This window comes from Hyla sarda, chromosome 1 (genome assembly GCF_029499605.1).
Source record: "Hyla sarda isolate aHylSar1 chromosome 1, aHylSar1.hap1, whole genome shotgun sequence".
NCBI classification, from domain to species: Eukaryota; Metazoa; Chordata; class Amphibia; order Anura; family Hylidae; genus Hyla; species Hyla sarda.
In genome coordinates, this window is record NC_079189.1 from 62,855,468 (window position 1) to 62,875,531 (window position 20,064).

A 20,064-nucleotide genomic window follows, 5' to 3' on the forward strand; every position below is an offset into this window, starting at 1 on the left:
TGGAAGTAAAATGTACATGTACAAACAAACTACACAAATAAGCAGAATAGTGTTTAAACAATTTTTGGCACTTACTTTTATTGCCTATAAGCGCTATGAACGGTTGCGTTTCTGATTCTTCATTGACTTTCTTTACCATGGAAAACCAATCTTCTAGATTCTCAAAACTCTGATAGTTGGTGATATCGTACACCAAAAGAACTCCCTGAAAAAAAGATTTTATTCTCTTTTACACATATTAAACCCAGTATATATACACATTAGCACTCTGTCTATAGAATACGACAAAAGAGGCAAATACATCCATCTAAGATGTAACGTGTATAGATTCATTAAAAATGTCCCGCATGATTTTTCATGAATCAATAACCATTACGTCTTAGACAGGGAGTGCCAATGTATTTTCTTCTTATGGTGTGTTCTATCAAAAAAGGATGTGCACATAACTAAGGATGATTAAAAAAAATATATATACAATTCAAGTAAAATTGTGTTAAACTACAGTCACTGTAGACAGGATATCTATGGCTAGAATGAATGTTTATATCCTATGACAAACATCCATATTCGACAGGCATTAACAGGATTAACTGAGGTTATCTAGAGGTGGCACAAGCAGTAACAAAGACATGCTTAGTATAAGATAATTGTTTCAACATAGATAAGAATACAACTGCTGAGTAACAACAGAATCCATGAAGCTTTGGGGACCTAAAGGAAAAATCATCTAATAAAGGGATGGCATACAGCTAGGATATGGAATTACTTTATGATCAGTAGATGCCTGACCTCTGGGATTCAGTGCTACTGTTTATTAGTTGAAAAAGTCGAATAAAACTAATATTAATTAAAATGTACAATGAGAGTAAAGGGGTTATCCAGGAAAAAACTTTTTTTTATGTATCAACTGGCTCCAGAAAGTTAAACAGATTTGTAAATTACTTCTATTAAAAAAATCTTAATCCTTTCAGTACTTATGAGCTTCTAAAGTTAAGGTTGTTCTTTTCTGTCTAAGTGCTCTCTGATGACACCTGTCTCGGGAACCGCCCAGTTTAGAAGAGGTTTGCTATGGGGATTTGCTTCTAAACTGGGCGTTTCCTGAGACACGTGTCATCAGAGAGCACTTAGACAGAAAAGAACAACCTTAACTTCAGAAGCTTATAAGTACTGAAAGGATTAAGATTTTTTTTAATAGAAGTAATTTACAAATCTGTTTAACTTTCTGGAGCCAGTTGATATATAAAAAAAAAAAAAAAAAAGTTTTTTCCTGGATAACCTCTTTAATATCAAAGGGAACCTGTCAGCAGATTTTACCCTATATAACTGTTGGCAACATGTTATATAGGGTAAAATCAGTGTTCTTACCATCTCCCAATAAGACACAGGACATTTTTCAAAGTGATTTTCTGTGAGATGTAGAATGCAATCCAGGACATTGGGGCATGGTAGGAACACGGATTTTACCCTGTATAACATGTTGCCAACAGTTATATAGGGTAAAGTCTGCTGAAAGGTTCCCTTTAATTAAATAATAAGAAACAAAGTAAGAAGCAAAATCTCATATCAGGACAATGATATTCAAAAAACAAAGTAAATAATAATAATAATAATAAATAATAGGGAAATAAAATAACATGATATGTGGGTCATTGGATCACCTGCAAAACATAGGGATGAGAAGAAGCTCCTTAGATAAGATAAGCCTTGTCCAAGCACACTTGACCATAGATCAGCACCACTCATCTATTCCTATCATACTATACAACTATAATTATAAAGCGTAAGATATGGACAAATCCACCAATTTTGGCAAGACCACCAGATGTGTGTAAAGTTGTCCCGTCTCACTTTCAAAGGCAGACGACGATGGAGAGAAGGGTCTAGCATGCTAAAATTCTTCATGTACAATCCTTAATCCCCACAGAAGAAGCTGATTACTCCCCTCTTCCAGTAGAAAACATATGCATGTTCAGTTCAAACAAGCTTTTGTCTGAGAGTCATCTGATGCCTACAGGAACCTTCTTTGAAGACGTTATGTCTTATGGCCCTAGGATATTGCCAAAAAGTCAATGGCTTCAATACAGGGATACAATGTACAGGACATCTTAAAATTCCAACCCTCCATATTTTATGAAAAAAAAAAAAAAAATGTGTAGCATGGGCCCCAGTATTAGTAAACTGGGTCTTTCGGATGCTCCTAGTGTCCACTGGTAGGTAATTATTTGAAGAAAATAAAAAATGAGTGTCAGGATCAACAGACTATCTTTATCTCAGCATGGGACTTCCAGGCTCTGCCCAATGCTAGATGTCAGGGGAGAATTCATGCCCGATGGCAGCTTTCTCTCCTCTCACTGGTCAGAACCCAGCCAACATAAAAAAAGGACTAAGTACAAAAGAATCCGCAGGTGGCACCACTGCCACAACTAATTTAGACACATCTCAACACAAAAACATAGTGGAAAGATTTTTTTGCTTATTTGGGCAAAAAACACAAAATGGGAGTGCTCAGTGTGAGTACAGACCAAAGTCACTGAAATAGAAACAACAAAAGAAGAAAATACATTGGCACTTAAGACATAACATTTATTGTTTCATTAAGAATGGCCTGCCAATCAATAAATGTTATGTCTTAGCGTGCCAATGTATTTTCTTTGTTTGTCATTTTCTACATTAAATAAATGGATGTTCAAAGGCTTTCTTTAAAAAGGGGTATTCCAGCATTTATTAACTTTCAACTGCCGTGCCCTTTATGCAGAGTTATGTCAGTCATACATTTACTTGTTTTACTGATCTCCAACGGACTGTCCACTTTTCGAGTTTTCTTTGGTCCCCCAAGGCTCAGCATTCGTTGTGGTAGAGATGACTGTTGCCTCAAGCCTCTTTCGCGATCCTATTCGAATCAAGACAACAGCTGATGAGGTGTGCTCTCCAACTGGATGTCATGGCATCACGTGATCTCGGCAGTCTGCAGAATGCTGGGCTACAGTGAATATTCGGCATGTCCAGCTGGAGCACACACATCTTCAGGAGGCTGGCTCGTCAGGGAACACAAGAAGAAGCTAAGTCCCCTGTGATCAACTCTTGTCTCAAGCAGAACAGGATCGCAGAAATAGCTCAAGACACAATCATCTATACCACCGCAAATGCTGAACCTTGGAGGTCCAGAGGAACATCAAAATTAAACAATCTGCCAGAGATAAGTAAAACAAGTAAATGTATGACTGACAAAACTCTGCCTAATGGGCACAATAGTTAAACGTTAATAAATCCCAGAATACCCCTTTAACTGGAATAATTTAAGCTATGCGAAACCCACATAAGGACTGAATAAAGTTTGTGAACATGTATCTAAATGTCAATAGTTAATCTAATGGAAAAGTAGGTTAAATAAAAAGTAATTTGGGAACTTTTTTTGAGTGGTTGAAAACATTGAAATTCTCATTTCTGCCCAGCCTCTATTACATAGATTTACATTTGACTTGTAATTCCGGTTCAGTCTAGCATCCTGCAGTGGAGGGGGTCCAGCCATATAGCATGCAGGTCTTAAAATTAAATGAACAGCACAATATGCAAGTTCATTTGGAAAGTAATTAATTCCCAAAATAGTCAAACTGAATGGTCTCATTCACAGATGTAAATAGGGTCTGCCCAGGAAAAGCCAGTAAAATAATTACGTTCTTCCAAGTGTTTGGCAAACATTTTGGCAATTCAATTAATTTGCATTTCTTCCAAAATGTGGCAATCATTTCTATAACACTGAGCAGATGTGAGGACAATGTATGGCCAGTTAATGACTGGACAACAAGCATTCAGCATGTTTTTTAATTTTTTATTTTATTTATTTTTTTATTTTTATTTTTTTATTAAACAAAAATGATTTTGGGTTCTGTTTTTTTGACACCCCCACCCCTTTTGTTGGTGGTAAATGGCCATATCGTGTGTCCCCATCATGCTGCTGGCTTGTTTTTGAGAACTGGCTAGTTCCTGTTATTGTGAACTACAATCCCCAGAATCCTTCAAGGTGGGAGGTGACTTATTTCCCTCCCACACATCAGTCGCCACACCCACTGAAGCACAGCCACACTCCCTTTAATCAGATTACTTGCCCACATCACCGGACACACAAGCTGTGGATCTGTGTAAACATAAATGCACGCACATGAAGATGAATGCATGCCGGTAACGCCATCAGGGGGCTGGCTTCACACACAACAGACAAGTCCCCTTTCAGCACCTGACTTGTGATGCTTTGTTTCAGGCCGCACAGCATGCTGGGAAAGGTCTGAGACACTGATTTTGAAGGCTGCAAAAATGAACATTTCGGGAAAAGAAAGAAAAAATTTGATACCAGCTACTAAACACAGATAAGCAAAGTACAGTGGGGAGAACAAGTATTTGAGACACTGCTGATTTTTCAGGTTTTCCTACTTACAAAGTATGTGTAGGTCTGTAATTTTTATCATAGGTACTCTTCAACTGTGAGAGAGAGAAGTTAAAGGGGTACTCAGGCGAAAACTTTTTTCTTTTAAATCAACTGGTGCCAGAAAGGTAAACATATTTGTAAATTAGGAAAAAAAAGAAGAAGAGGAGTATACAATAACCTAAAATAGATGACCTAAAATAGACTATCACTGGTAACTAATTGATATCACAGAATGCACTATTAAACTGGAACAGTTAAAGACAAATTGCACTGAAATAGTGAAAGCAAAATATACTGATATGGACTGAGAGAGTTAAAGACACTTGAATTGCCGGAAAGTCTCTTGGAAATCAGTCCTTTTCACTGGAGAGATGATAATGTAATATTGTGACAAGTTCCTCTTAATGAATGACAATGAAACAATATTTGGTGTGTTAAACTGTGGAAGTATTAAAGTTCACAGTTGCTAGTTTCACTGTGTCAGGACAGATAACAGGCAGCTTTGTGGTACATTACCGGTCCTGAGAGCGGAAGACTCCCGTGAGGCTGGATGGATCTAGCACTTGGATGGTTACTGCAGGTGGGCTACCTCCGAGTCCCGGCGCTGGCGTCGGGGATGGACACTTTCAGAGGTGGCACTCGCTGGTGGAAAAGTCCTGCTGTGGAGACCAGGTCTGTAACAGACCGATGGTAAATGCCTCTGCCTCGTGAGGGTGGCGTGTGATGTCAGTGCCAGCACCTGCAGGATGTGCTTTGATTCCACGGCTCGCTGGGGATCCACTCCGAACTGGATGTATATTATGGACCGGAGCGGCAAGATCAACAGGATCGTCTCCGGACCAGACCAGCAAGACCACAGAAGTAAGTCCAGATAGAATTTAAGTGCCAAGTACAGTCAGTGATAGTCCGCAAACTGACTAGACATGACATGACATAAGTATTTGATACATCAGAAAAGCATAACTTAATATTTGGTACAGAAACCTTTGTTTGTAATTACAGTGATCAAAACGTTTCCTGTAGTTCTTGGCCAGGCTTTCACACACTGCAGCAGGGATCTTAGCCCACTCCTCCATACAGACCTTCTCTGGATCCTTCAGGTTTCGGGGCGGTCGCTAGGCAATATGGACTTTCAGCTCCCTTCATAGATTTTCTATTGGGTTCTGCTATGGAGACTGGCTAGGCCACTTCAGGACCTTGAGATGTTTCTTACAGAGCCACTCCTTAGTTGCCCTGACTGTGTGTTTCAGGAAGTTGTCATGCTGGAAGACCCCCAGCCATGACCCATCTTCAATGCTCTTACTGAGGGAAGGAGGTTGTTGACCAAGATCTCGCGATATATGGCCCCATCCATCCTCCCCTCAATACGGTGCAGACATTCTGTCCCCTTTGCAGAAAAGCAGCCCCAAAGAATGATGTTTTCACCTCCATGCTTCACGGTTGGGATGGTGCTTTTTGGGGTTGTACTCATCCCTCTTGCTCCAAACACGGCGAGTGGAGTTTAGACCAAAAATATCTATTTTGGTCTCACCAGACGACATGACCTTCTCCCATTCCTCCTCGGGATAATCCAAATGGTCATTGGCAAACTTTAGACGGGCCTGGACATGCGCTGTCTTGAGCAAGGGGACCTTGCGTGCACTGCAGGATTTTAATCCATGACGGCATAGTGTGTTACTAATGGTTTTCTTGGAGACTATGGTCCCAGCTCTCTTCAGGTCATTGACCAGGTCCTGCTGTGTAGTTCTGGGCTGATCCCTCCCCTTTCTCATGATCATTGATACCCCAACTAGGTGAGATTTTGCATAGAGCCCCAGAGCGAGGGAGATTGACCATCATCTTGAACTTCTTCCATTTTCTAATAATTGCACCAACAGTTGCCTTCTCACCAAGCTGCTTTCCTATAGTCCTGTAGCCCATCCCAGCCTTGTGCAGGTCTACAATTTTATCCCTGATGTCCTTACACAGCTCTCTGGTCTTGGCCATTGTGTAGAGGTTGGAGTCTGTTTGACTGAGTGTGTGGACAGGTATCTTTTATACAGGTAACAAGTTCAAACAGGTGCAGTTAAAAAAAGGTAATGAGTGGAGAACAGGAGGGCTTCTTAAATAAAAAATAATGTGTCTGTGATAGCCGGAATTCTTACTGGTTGGTAGGTTATCAAATACTTACAGTGCATAGTGAAAGTATTCGGCCCCCTTGAACTTTTTGACCTTTTGCCACATTTCAGACTTCAAACATAAAGATATAAAACTGTAATTTTTTGTGAAGAATCAACAACAAGTGGGACACAATCATGAAGTGGAACGAAATTTATTGGATATTTCAAACTTTGCTAACAAATAAAAAACTGAAAAATTGGGCGTGCAAAATTATTCAGCCCCTTTACTTTCAGTGCAGCAAACTCTCTCCAGAAGTTCAGTGAGGATCTCTGAATGATCCCATGTCGACCTAAATAACTAATGATGATAAATAGAATCCACCTGTGTGTAATCAAGTCTCCATATAAATGCACCTGCACTGTGATAGTCTGAGAGGTCCGTTTAAAGTGCAGAGAGCATCATGAAGAACAAGAAACACCATCCCCTCTGTCAAACATGGTGGTGGCAGCATCATGGTTTGGGCCTGCTTTTCTTCAGCAGGGACAGGGAAGATGGATGGAGCCAAATACAGGACCATTCTGGAAGAAAACCTGATGGAGTCTGCAAAAGACCTGAGACTGGGACGGAGATTTGTCTTCCAACAAGACAATGATCCAAAACATAAAAGCAAAATCTACAATGGAATGGTTCACAAATAAACATATCCAGGTGTTAGAATGGCCAAGTCAAAGTCCAGACCTGAATCCAATCGAGAATCTGTGGAAAGAACTGAAAACTGCTGTTCCAAATGTTCTCCATCCAACCTCACTGAGCTCCAGCTGTTTTGCAAAGAGGAATGGGCAAAAATTTCAGTCTCTTGATGTGCAAAACTGATAGACATACCCCAAGTGACTTACAGCTGTAATCGCAGCAAAAGGTGGCACTAAAAAGTATTAACTTAAGGGGGCTGAATAATTTTGCACACCCAATTTTTCAGTTTTTTATTTATTAAAAAAAGTTTGAAATATCCAATAAATTTCGTTCCACTTCATGATTGTGTCCCACTTGTTGTTGATTCTTCACAAAAAATTACAGTTTTATATCTTTATGTTTGAAGCCTGAAATGTGGCAAAAGGTCGAAAAGTTCAAGGGAGCCGAATACTTTCACTATGCACTGTATGTCATGCTATATATATTTATTTATTTATTTATTTTTTAAATCATACAATGTAATTTTCTGGATTTTTGTTTTAGATTCAGTTGAAGAGTACCTATGATAAAAATTACAGACCTCTATATGCTTTGTAATTAGAAAATCTGCAAAATTGGCAGTGTATCAAATACGGTACTTGTTCACCGTATTTCTCCACTTGTTCACCGAATTAGTAACTAACTTTGCTGCCCCTGTCCCACATTCAAAGAACAAAAAATCCAAGAATACCCCTTTAAGGAAATGGTGGAGAATCTACTGAAAAAAAATCTCTATGCATCCAGGGTCCTAATTTTACAAAGGAGGGGGTCAAGGTAAAATGCTGGTCACATACCGATCAGTTTGCTGCACTGGTTTGGCTTTTCCCTTTTCACAACAGTAACAAAGTACAAGCAAAATACTTGCCAAGGTATTCTTTAATATCAAGAATCAAATGAACGCTCCATTTAAACTTGAAATAATATTTTACTACTATAATTTTTTGGCCGTCTGAATTGACTTAACTAAGTTAGGTGACTGCATGTAAAATCCAAGCAGCTTACTGTTTCCTCTCCTTATCCAAGTACAGGGCTAATATAATTCCAGACATGGCAAGATGAGGAACGACTGCTGTAAACTACAACATGCGACAGAGGATGAAAAATCCAGTCTTCTTTTTAATTGTACTTTAATTATTAGTTACGAGAGTTCTTTAAAACAAATCTATTTTTAGAAAACCAGAGAAGTTTTTTGGCCTTTTTATGATTGTCATCATATTTTTGTTCAATCCTGCATGAGGCTTTGTTTTTGTGGGACTAGTTGTACTTTATGTGGGTGATATTTGCTAGTACATATACATTAATATTTCGTCCATATTAGGGCTGAACGATATGGGGAAGATGTGCGATTGCGATTTTGGGCCTAAATATTGCGATTACGATATGCAATGCGATATAATAAAAAAATAAAAAAATGGTGAAATCCCCCATTTCATGTCCTATCGCCTCCATTTCACATCTATCCACCCATTTTATGCCCACCGCCTATTTCACATCTCCCCCTTGTCACATTCTCCCCCGTCACATTCCCCCCCTTGTCACATTCTCCTCCCCCTTGTAACACCCCATCACATTCCCCCCCCCCTTCTGTCACATTCCCCCCGTCACATTCCCCTCCTGTCACTTTCTTGGACTGCAGCAATACACTGGGTTTCCCGGGCGGATTTCAAATCTTCCGCGGGACCCGGGAAACCTAGTGTATTGCTGCAGTACAAGACCTTTCCCCATCAGCCAATCCCTGGCTTGACACGTGACACCACTGTGGCCAGTGATTGGCTGAAAAGGGAAAGGTCCTACTGTATTACTATAACTGCAGTATGGATTAGGTCCTGCATATACCCTGGTTATACAAGGAGATCTCACCCAGCAATGAGAGTTCACAAATTATAACAACTAATAGTGTGCTATAAGGGTGTGCTAAAATGTAACTTTTAATTAATCTGTTTAAAAATCACCAATTATACAAAATGTGCCAGTGCGTCCAGTCACCTAAATATGCAATTATGGTATAGCTGCCATAAATATGGTCAAGTAGACCACCATGGGCCTAATCAGTCCATTCGACCAGTATTAACAAAGTAGAAAACCGCCAACGCGTTTCTGCCTCTTACAGTATCAGAGGCGTCATCAGGGTGGTTTGTTACCAGAAAGGCAATAATTACCACACAAAAGCAAGTAATGGCAAAAACTATAATTCAAAAAATCACTAATAGAGAGGAATGATAGTACCATACATAGAGCTAATTTGCATAATAAGGGGTGTCGTCCCTCAGCCTGTAAGGCAAGAACCTGCAAAGGAATTATATGCTGCAGTGGTACCGTTGCACTTATTCTCTCTATTTAGTCTCGGGATGCCTTAATTATACCTGCAAGATAAAAGCAAGACAGGCACAAAAATGCCCGTTCAGTACAAGTACCTGCGAAAGCAAAGAACGGCGTATGCATTAACATTCCCCTATTTACTCACGGTTAGTAGTAACTGTCCCGAACGTGCAGACACCTGCTGTTATGCAGGGAGCCGGAACCTCCGGCTCTGACCGCCTAGTATAGCGGTATCCCGGCGTCTGACGCAGCTTTCGGGAGGGAGCGGAAGTAAAGCGATTGGCCCCACCCACCCCCATGACGCTAACGGAGGCTGGCGTAACGTCACTCGGCCAATCAGCGCATGTTTTGTATTCTCCGCTCCCAGACTGTGGCCGGGCTACAACAAAAATATGTCATAGATTTATTGGTGGGTTAAACAGCGCTCTTATAGAGTATGGAAGTGGACAGTGCCAATACTAACTCGGACGCTAGAGGGAGTATATTCAATACATATACAAAATATACAAAGGGAAAGAAGGGAGGCATCACCAGGGGACCGAGGAACATTTTAATAGGATCATATACATCGTAGGTTAAGTTATAGTTTTATGGAGGTATGTGTGGAATTGGATGTTATGAATGCTTATAGAATATAATGAATAGCCCAGTCACGGGTATACCCAGAACATCCCACAGCCATCAATATAGGTGGATAGCCAACTTACTGGAGCACATATGGGACCACCTAACAGGGAGATGATAGGGCATAAACAGGGGCCTAGGGACACTAAATTCCCCCTATACGACCCTGGTACGATGGCCTATACCTAGGCGGGGTGGCCGCCCTAATAAGGGCGGTCCCGCACAGGAACCTCCTACTTATCACCTGTCAAGCCCTACATCTAGGAGTGACTAATAGCTCCTCATTGGCTTACTAAAGCCTTCCCTATCTACCTAGGAAGTCACTCGTGTGCTCCAGTAAGCAACTATTACAGGAAGCATGCAAAATTAAGTTGATCGTTTAATCCCCCGGGTGTAAAAGTACCCAGGCGGTGAATCCAAACGGCATTCTTTCTGCAATAGAACTCTATCCAGGTCACCCCCTCTCTGTGAAGGTGTCAATTTATCAATGCTCACAAAATGTAATGCTGTAAGCTCACCATTGTGTTTTTCATGTATATGATTAGCCAGGGATGTGTCTCTACTGTTCCTAACGTCCCCCACATGCTCCAAAACTCTTCTACGGAACTCCCTAGAGGTTTTTCCCACATAAAGAAGTGGGCAAGGGCAATAGGCCACATAAATGATGGCTTTGGACGAACAGTTTATAAAGTGTTCAATAGGTATGGTGGTGCACTGTCCAGATGTTAAATTCTTGACTTTATCCACATACTGACAGGCCCTACAATGCCCACACCTATTGCACCCTTTTGGGCTGCTGATTCTACCTAGCCAATTGGTGGTCCCTGTGTCTAGGGTTTGAAGGTGACTATTAACCAGCATATCTCCCAAGCTCCACCCCCTTCTATACGTGATCTGAGGGGATGGTCCAATGATGTCCTGCAGGTCCCTATCCGTATGAAGGATAACCCAATGTTGGGAGATGATATTCCGAACCTCTGTGGACATCCTATCAAATGTGCCTATTATTCTTGTTTGCGGCTGTTCAGTCAAGTTGTTCTTGGGTATGAGCAGACTATTTCTAGATGCTCTACTAGCTGTTTGGTATGCCCTAGTGAGTAAGTGATCTGTATATCCTCTGTTCCTGAATCTCTGTCTCATAGTGAATGCCTCCCTTCTAAATTCCTTAGTCGACGAACAGTTCCTCCTGAGGCGGAGAAACTGCCCTTTCGGGATCCCCGTTTTCAGGGGGCCCGGGTGGCAGCTCTCCCACCTCAGGAGGCTGTTCGTAGCAGTCTGTTTTCGGAAGATAGTGCTCTGGAGAGCACCCTCTGCATCCTTATAGATTTTAACATCCAGTAAGTTAAGTGTTTCCTCATTTGTCTCATATGTAAAAAACAAACCAATGCTGTTACTATTGATGTGGTTCACCAGTAGTTCAAATTCTCCAGCTGTTCCGTTCCATAGTATGAATATGTCGTCTATGAAACGTAACCAGATTGATATCTGGTTAATGAAGAACACCTGCTCATCATGAAAAAGGTGCGTAGCCTCCCACCACCCCAACGCTAAGTTGGCATAGCTTGGGGCACAGGGGGACCCCATAGCGGTCCCCCTCAATTGATGATACACGACGCCATTAAAGAGAAAATAATTTGTAACAGTTTCAATACAAAATCATTATGTTCATGATATGCCGTACCTCGTGTTTTTAAGAAGTACTTTAAGAAGTACTCACAAGCCTGTAATCCGATGTTATGACGGATAGAGGAATACAGTGCCTCCACGTCGATACTTGCGAGAATGGACCCTTCATTCATGGTGATACCCTCCAGTCGGCGGAGCAGGTCCATTGTATCCCGCAAGTACGACGGGAGGGTGAGCACAAATTGCCTAAGGATACAGTCAGTATAATTTGCCAGATTCTGCGCGATGCCCCCAATGCCTGAAACTATTGGGCGGCCTTTTAATGGTACTAGGCCTTTGTGCACCTTAGGCAAAGCGTAGAAGGTGGGAATTACTGGTTTGTGGGGCATGAGGAAATCCAACTCCCTGGAGTCTATTAATCCCTGTTCAGATGCATTTTTGAGCAGGGGTACCAATTCCTGGATGTATTCAGAAGTGGGATCAGATTGAAGTCTTTCATATGTGTCCCTATCATCAAGTAGCCTTCTACACATCCTGACATATTTTGTACGATCCAGAAGAACGATATTGCCTCCTTTATCTGAGGACTTTATAATTAGATGTTGGTTATCCTGCAATTGCTTAATAGCAAGCCTTTCCTGATAAGTCAGATTGTCACGCAAACCTCTACCCAAACTGGGGATTTTTTTCAGATCCCGAAGTACCAATTCAAGAAAGACCTCAATACATGAGGTGTCTCCCAGAGGGGGAAAACTTTTACTTGTCAGTTTGAGATCTGTAAACGGTCCCCTACCTAAAGGACGTTCATTGTCCCCAAGTAAAGTGACTAAATCTCTGGCGGCTACAAGTTCTTCTCCCGACAGGCCCATATATTGTCCCTCTCTCCTGTTTCTCAATTTCAAAAACTTATGCCACCGAAGTTTACGAATAAAGAGATTTAAATCCTTTGACCATGTGAAATCATCATACTTCACTGTAGGGACAAAGGATAGTTCCTTGAGTAATACTGAGTGTTGTGCCTCGGTTAGTATATGGCTAGATAAGTTAATTATTTGTGTTTCGTCAGTAGAGGTTATTCCCTGAGTGATGGTATTGGGTATCATTATTTGGGTGGTTTGTTGTTGAGGTCCTACTGTACTAAGAAGAGAGGAAACTCCAGAGCACACAGAGACGAATCTGCAGGGACCGGGACTAGGTGAGCAGAAGTTTTTTTTTTTTTTTTCTCCCTGCGCCCTTAGCGCAGTGTTTTTCTGACAGGGTGCCTCCAGCTCTTGTGAAACTACTACTCCCAGCATGCCCGGACAGCCTTTGCTGGTCTGGGCATGCTAAGAGTTGTAATTTTGCAACAACTGGAGGCCCCCTGGTTAGGAAACACTGACTTTTAGTATTTAAATTAGCCTTTACCTGCTCTGGCTGGCCCGAGCAGATAATCGCATGTTTTACCGGGAGGCTGTATCGCCATATCACAAAAATCGCGATTCGATTTCATTTGCGATATATCGTGCAGCCCTAGTCCATATTAACTTATTTTGACGAAAATGCAGCAATTAAGTAATTCTGCAGCAATTTGTTTTCTTTTTTTATTGGAACAAACCAGTCATCATAAGTGATGTAATACATTTACTGCAAAGATTGTAACCGTGAAGACAATACAAATATGTGTATTAAAAGTTTTAGTACCTGAATTTATAAAAGCTAATGGACACCTTGGAAATGCAATTCATATATCTATCTCCATAAGTCTTTAACAAATCTGCTTAGGATGCATTCACATCAAGTTTTTGCAGTACTGCTTTGTATACAGTTTTGTATTTGTAAACCATGTACAACCGTATTGCTTGCTGTACCCATTGACTTTCCATACAAAAACAGAAAAAGATTTAGCAGTTTGTGTAAGTTTTTGTGCTTTTGTTCAAAAAACAGTGGTCAACCATGGTTTTGTTCCCTGTTCTGTCCTGTTTTTGGGTCTACAGTGGTTTATAAAAACTGTATTATCACCACCTATATGGTTTTTATAACATTCTAGTCAATGCAAACCACATTGAGAATACAATTCATTAGTCTTTTTTTTTATACTATTTTAGGGGGTAAACAAACGATACCAAACCATATTGCTAAATCGTGCTGTGAATGTAGCCGCAGTTTATCTTCTACAGTCTCTATAGTTTGTTGCTTGTGTCCTGTTTTCTCTCTACACATGTACACCGCCTTTTTGACTTTATTTTCCCTACAGCCTTCTTGTCTACTATCTGAGCTGGGGTTAAATCCCCTCCCCTCCTGTTATCTCTAAGGGCTTACACTACAGAATCTCTGCCTGCTGATTTCATTAGGAGCATACGGACCAATCGGCAATGTGCCATCTCAGAGCGGCTTTCACTGAGCAATGTCCGCAATGGAAATTCCGTAGTGTAAATGGTGCAGCAGAATCCCATTCAAAACAATAGAAGGCTGCTGCACTGCATTTTTCAAGCGGACTTCTACTCGGAAAATATGTACCGTGAATGGGCCCCAACACTGGTAAAGCAAGAAGTTTATCTAGCAGATTTCATTTTATCTTTCCCTGAGTATCAGCTAAGTGTTCATTCACAAAAACGATGTGCACCTTTAAATGAAACACTGCCGGTCAGTCCATCTGAACGACATGAGTTGTGCAGAGAAAAAAAACTGTGAATGTCATTTTTTTTTTTTTTCTGTTTTCTCTCCGCTCAAATTTTATTAAATACCGGACACCCAACGGTGTCCGTTGGGACCCAGTGGTGTCAATTGTGCTCAGAGCCATTTTGGGTCCATTCGGCACCAAAATAAATAAGTAAATAAATAAAAATAGGAAGGAGCATATTGGCAGTGTTTTTTGTAGGAAAAAAAATCTCATGAAGATTATTAAGCAAGTTCGATAAATTTTGTGTTCCAAAAACAAAATCCATAGCCTTTATATGACTGTAGTAAGTATCATTTTTTTTTTGTTATTCCTTTTTTAATTTTATCTACAATACACTGGCATATACCTATATAAAGATAGCACCAAGAATTCAGACATACATTTAACTAAATGATATAAAATCATGGTTTTATAGTTTTCCAGATAAATACACATGAATAAAAAGACAAGTACGAACAATAAAATCATGATTACATAGTATATGTCTGATCGTACACTTAATGGTGGTACACCAAAACTGAAATAATAAATACATTTAAATAACAATAACTAACTACAACTCCCAGTATGTCCTGACACACCCTATGGCTCTGCAGCCAAACCCAAACTACAACTTTTAGCAGTTAGCAGCTATTTTCCTTTTGGCAGAATGCAGATAGCACCGTTTTCGGGCAATAGTTTTCAGTTACTGAAATTTTGGTGCTTCCTAATTCTTAATGCTATTTTTATGTTTGGATCACATGCTGAAGTGATAGCCTATGTTAACAGATTATGAAAAAAAAGCATTTGGAACCTCTTATTGTGGGTTCTAGGTGTGGTGAAGTGTTTTCAGGCGTTCCACAGCTAAAGTAGTGACTAGAGATGAGCGAAGTTACAGTAAATTCGATTCGTCATGAACTTCACCACTCGGCAGTTGATGACTTTTCATGCGTAAATTAGTTCAGCCTTCAGGTGCTCCGGTGGGCTGGAAAAGGTGGATACAGTCCTAGGAAAGAGTCTCCTAGGACTGTATCCACCTTTTCCAGCCCACCGGAGCACCGGAAAGCTGAACTAATTTATGCAGGAAAAGTCATCAACTGCCGAGCAGAGAAGTTCGTGACGAATCGAATTTACTGTAAGTTCGCTCATCTCTAGTAGTGACCTTCTACTTACATATATTTATGTGCCAGTACATTAGTAAACTTGCCTGTGCATCAATAACAGTACTCAGGCAGTTGTTTAGAACATACGTAGGTATGTCTTGAAACAAGGAACTATGGACCCATTCCTCATTGCTTCTCCCCCATCTAAATACAGCGATCAGCACTGACTGTGGGATTTAAAGGGTTGGGCTGCAGAGATCATAGATTCTGCTGATCTATGCCATTAGAGTAGGGCTGCGGTTGTGTATCACATGGATTACCCCACTCCTGATCACACTGGCACACTTTTTGTGCCTAAATGAACAGGATGACTAGTATGCTCATCTACACTCAGGACAAGTCTGCTCATCATTTCTTCTGAATACTGGAATGCTGCTACTTAAAGCAAGGTGGCAAAATTAGACATTACACACAAATAAAGCTTTGTATACACATCTCCTGTAACCTCTCCCAATCTGGTCTCTGTAAGAAGGGGCTGGTAGCTGTACCCCATTATTTCCTGCAGACTATAATGGTCTATTGACCTTTCTCTTACAATAATCTCCTGTTCACTGTAGCTGCCATAAACCTTAAATACCTTGCTATACCACTGTCTAGGCAGACAATGCAGGAGGAAAGTGTGTGTGTTTCTAACATGACCACAAAAGTTATTAAAGGGGTACTCCGGCCCTAAGACATCTTATCCCCTATCCAAAGGATAGGAAATACTGTAAGACTGGGGTTCTCAACCGTTGGTACGTGTACCCCTAGGGGTACACCACAGGTTGATCAGGGGTACGCAATGCGCAGACAAGTACCGGCCATGCATTGGCCAGTATTTGTCAGCGCGTAGCAAATAGCCGCTGAAGCTCTCTGTACAGTAGTGTGGCCAGAGCTGCGGCCACGGCTAATTTAAAGGAGCTGCGTGGCTGCCATGGAGACGTCACACCGGACAGGATGCGCTGCAAGCAAGGACAGGCCACAGGGGACAGCAGGAGGCCGGGTAAAGTTATAAAAAAAATAAAAAGTGAAAAATATGTGTATGGGACGGAGGGAGGGTTTTTGTATGTTGTAAATATATATATATATTAGCCCAGGGGGGAGGGGGGAAATAATAGCACAAGGGCATTAAGATGGAGGGGTAAGGGATAATTGCAAAAGGGGATCAGAGGGAGGGGGGGATAATGGCCCGAGGGGATTAATATGTAGGGGGGGGTAATGATTAGGGATCGACCGATATTTTTTTAGGACCGATACTGATAATCGGTGCAGGTTAGGGACGATAGCCGATAACTTATACCGCTATTCCGGTATAAGTTATCGGCTATTTATCCCCCCGCGACACTGCTGCAGATCATTGATTTAAAGCGGGCGCTTTAAATCAATGCACTGCAGTGGCTTTTGCGGTGCCATAGGCCGCCGCCACCCGCTTCTCTCCCCCTGCCTGTCCGGGGGTCCTGAGTCCTATCACCGCCATCGCTCCCCCCACCACCGCACTGCGACCGCCCCCCCGACCCGCCACACCGCGACCACCATAACCCCCCGACGCGCCGCACCGCGACCTACGCCTACCCCCCCGACCCGCCGCACCGCGACCGACCGCCCCATGAACCGTCACCCCGCGACCGCCCCCGACCTACCCCCCCCCCCCCCGACCCACCGCACCGCGACCGCCCCCCGCACCGCGATTATTCCTCCCTCCCTCCCTCTGATCCTCTTGCGCCATTCCCCCCCCTCCTCCATCTTAATCCCTTGTGCTATCATTCCCCCTTTCTCTGATCTCCTTTTGCCATATTGGATAATAATGGCGCAAGGGGATTAATATGGAGGGGGAGGGGGTGATTATCCCCCCCCCCTTCACTTTAATCCCCTTGTGCCATTATTCCCCCCTCAATTTTAATCCCCTTGTGCCAATTTTAATCCCCTTGTGCCATTACTCGGCCCTCCATCTTAATCCCCTTGTGCTTAACGGGATTAAGATGGAGGGGGGAATAATGGCACAAGGGGATTAAGTATCGCATTAGTATAAAAGTAAGAACTCGCCTTTTGTCCTCGGGTACCCATCACCTGTAAATTCAGCGCAAATTTACACGTGAGGGGGTACCCGCCGACATACTTTCAGCCTTTGAGGGTACAGTCGCCAAAAAGATTGAGAACCAGTGCTGTAAGATGTCTTATCGCGGGGGTCCCGTCACGCCCCTCCCATAGACTTGCATTGAGGGGCTGGGGTATGACTTCCCATGGGGCGGAGTTGTGACGTCAAGATACTCCAGCCTGAAAGTTGTGAGGCTTCAGACTCTGAGCCTCCAGCGCTGCATGCAGCTCACACAGGACCCCCGCAATCAGACATCTTATGATAAGATATCTTAGGGCTGGAGTACCCCTTTAATGTATAACCCTGACAAAATAAAAAATCATTGGGGCAAATGTGATATTGCAAATGTGTCATGTTAATTATGTGTTCTAGACACTTTTTGTGCATTGCCTGATTCGTGGCATGGCTACAATGTCTTAAAATGTGATGAGTGAGAAAACTGTACAAAAATGTTAGCACACAAATCTGGCACAAATTACGCCAACTAACAGGTGGTACAAAAGTCAGTCTAAAAATGTACAAGAGAGCATGAGCCACTTTGATAAATCTGGCACATTCTCAGACTGTCTAGTCTAAACCTGGACATACGTTTCAGAAATCTATTGGTTAAACATCTCTCCTGATCCTTACATACACTAATTCTGAAGAGGGGGGGGAAGCCAAGACCAGGCACCTCTGGTAGCAGTTTGTCTTCCAGACAATACAAAGATTGGGCATGTTGGGTTAGAGAGTTGCCCAATCCTGCCAAAATCCATTGTTTTGGCTACTTAAAGGTGGTATTTCCATCTGGATTTAATACATAATAAGACAATACATGTGATATTCTAAATGTCATATATAGCACCTGCATCTATCTATTAAGACAGAGGGACCCATGGCCTCCCTTGAACTGCTTGTGGAAAGCAAACCAGGCTGTGTTATGCAGTGTAAGAAAATCTTAAAGAGGTTATTGGGACTTGCATAAACAGCATAGCACCATTAGCTGTGCTATTTATATAACTCAGGAGTTATATAAAAATGTATGAAAGATATATCTTTGCAGTATACTCCTGTTTCAGTTTTGCAAAGTATGTACTATTTCTGTAATGCCCCAAAAATCCCCCCAACAATCCTTACCGACAACATGTGATGAAACTACGTAATCTCTGGTTAGCCAGCTCTGGGGTTGGCATTCAAGAGAAACCCTTGGGTGATGTCTGTATAGAAAAAGGGTCCTTCCCATGTAGTGACGTTTTTAGTGCAGTTATCAATATAGGTGAGTAGATTAGGGTGGGGGTAGGAGGTTTTACCTTTTGCTAATATGCAGCATAAGGGATGTAGGGAGATGTAGTCTACAGTGGTGCGTGTCATCATGCTCAATTCCAGAAATAGGGGATATCTGAAGGGCATGGCAGAGGGTCCATGGAGCAGAGCGGTGACACAAACCATCATTCAAACCGTCGGGGCGGGGCCACGGACGCAGTGAACGGAGCTGGTAATTGTAAGTCCCCGCCCACTTCTTGCCGGGCAGCATCCCGGGGATGGTGAGGATAAGGATTTTAGCATATATAATGCATTGTCAAGTGTTATATATGCTACAATATGCTGATTGGTTCCCTTTAAGTGGAGAAAATGCTCAGGCATACAGTCACAAGAGCCTTTTAAATTCTTGTATTGTGAGATTCCAGATTGCCTTGTGGGTACGTGCTGAAAACAAACAAGGGGGTCAGGATTTCATGCATTTACGCAGACTGGATTAATGGAACTTTGCTAGTAACAAGATTGACATCATTATATAATAATCATATTGAAGCCAAATGACCAATTACACTGAAAACACAATGAAATACCAAACTGGAAACATTGGCTTAAAGTGATTGATCGGACATTTCATTTGTATCTTTACAGTTGTTCTTTCCCAGCGTTGCTCCGTTCTGTCCACAGCATCCTAGTGGTTTATGATTACAACGAGGGTGTAGGATCATTGTTAATTTCCTCTTTTACTTATTTCACTTCTTTTTCTCGCATGTTCTCTCTCCAGGGGACATGTGCTCTGAATATTGTACCTGTGGTGTTGATTTCCCCCAAAATCCTCCACTAATTACTGCGATTTGCACATCTGACCCAAGCCACAATGCCTGGAAATGAGAAGCCGGCTCTCCGTAACAGCTGGGGATCTACAAACAAGGCCGAATGCATTGCTGAACTGGAAAGCCAGGTCAAGACAGCTTTACTACATCTCTACATAAATCCAAATTATATTAATATTAAACCTTATTGCTCCTTAAAATGTGAGTCTTACTTAGCAACGTACATTGGATTTGCAATAAAGTAAAAGCACTCAGGCATGCAACATCCTGGCTAGTGCATTTTATGCTTTTCCTCTGTT

The 20,064-nt window shown here is 41.9% G+C and overlaps 1 protein-coding gene across 3 annotated transcripts in view; it reads right to left on the minus strand.

Moving 5' to 3' along the window:
• The window catches only part of RAB28 (RAB28, member RAS oncogene family), a 175,469-nt gene that overhangs the window by 102,448 nt on the left and 52,957 nt on the right, over positions 1-20,064 (minus strand). For all 3 annotated transcript variants that reach the window (XM_056555159.1, XM_056555158.1, XM_056555157.1), the window contains exon 4: positions 76-205. In XM_056555159.1, the coding sequence (XP_056411134.1) occupies positions 76-205 (130 nt within the window). The remainder of the gene's footprint in view (positions 1-75; positions 206-20,064) is intronic.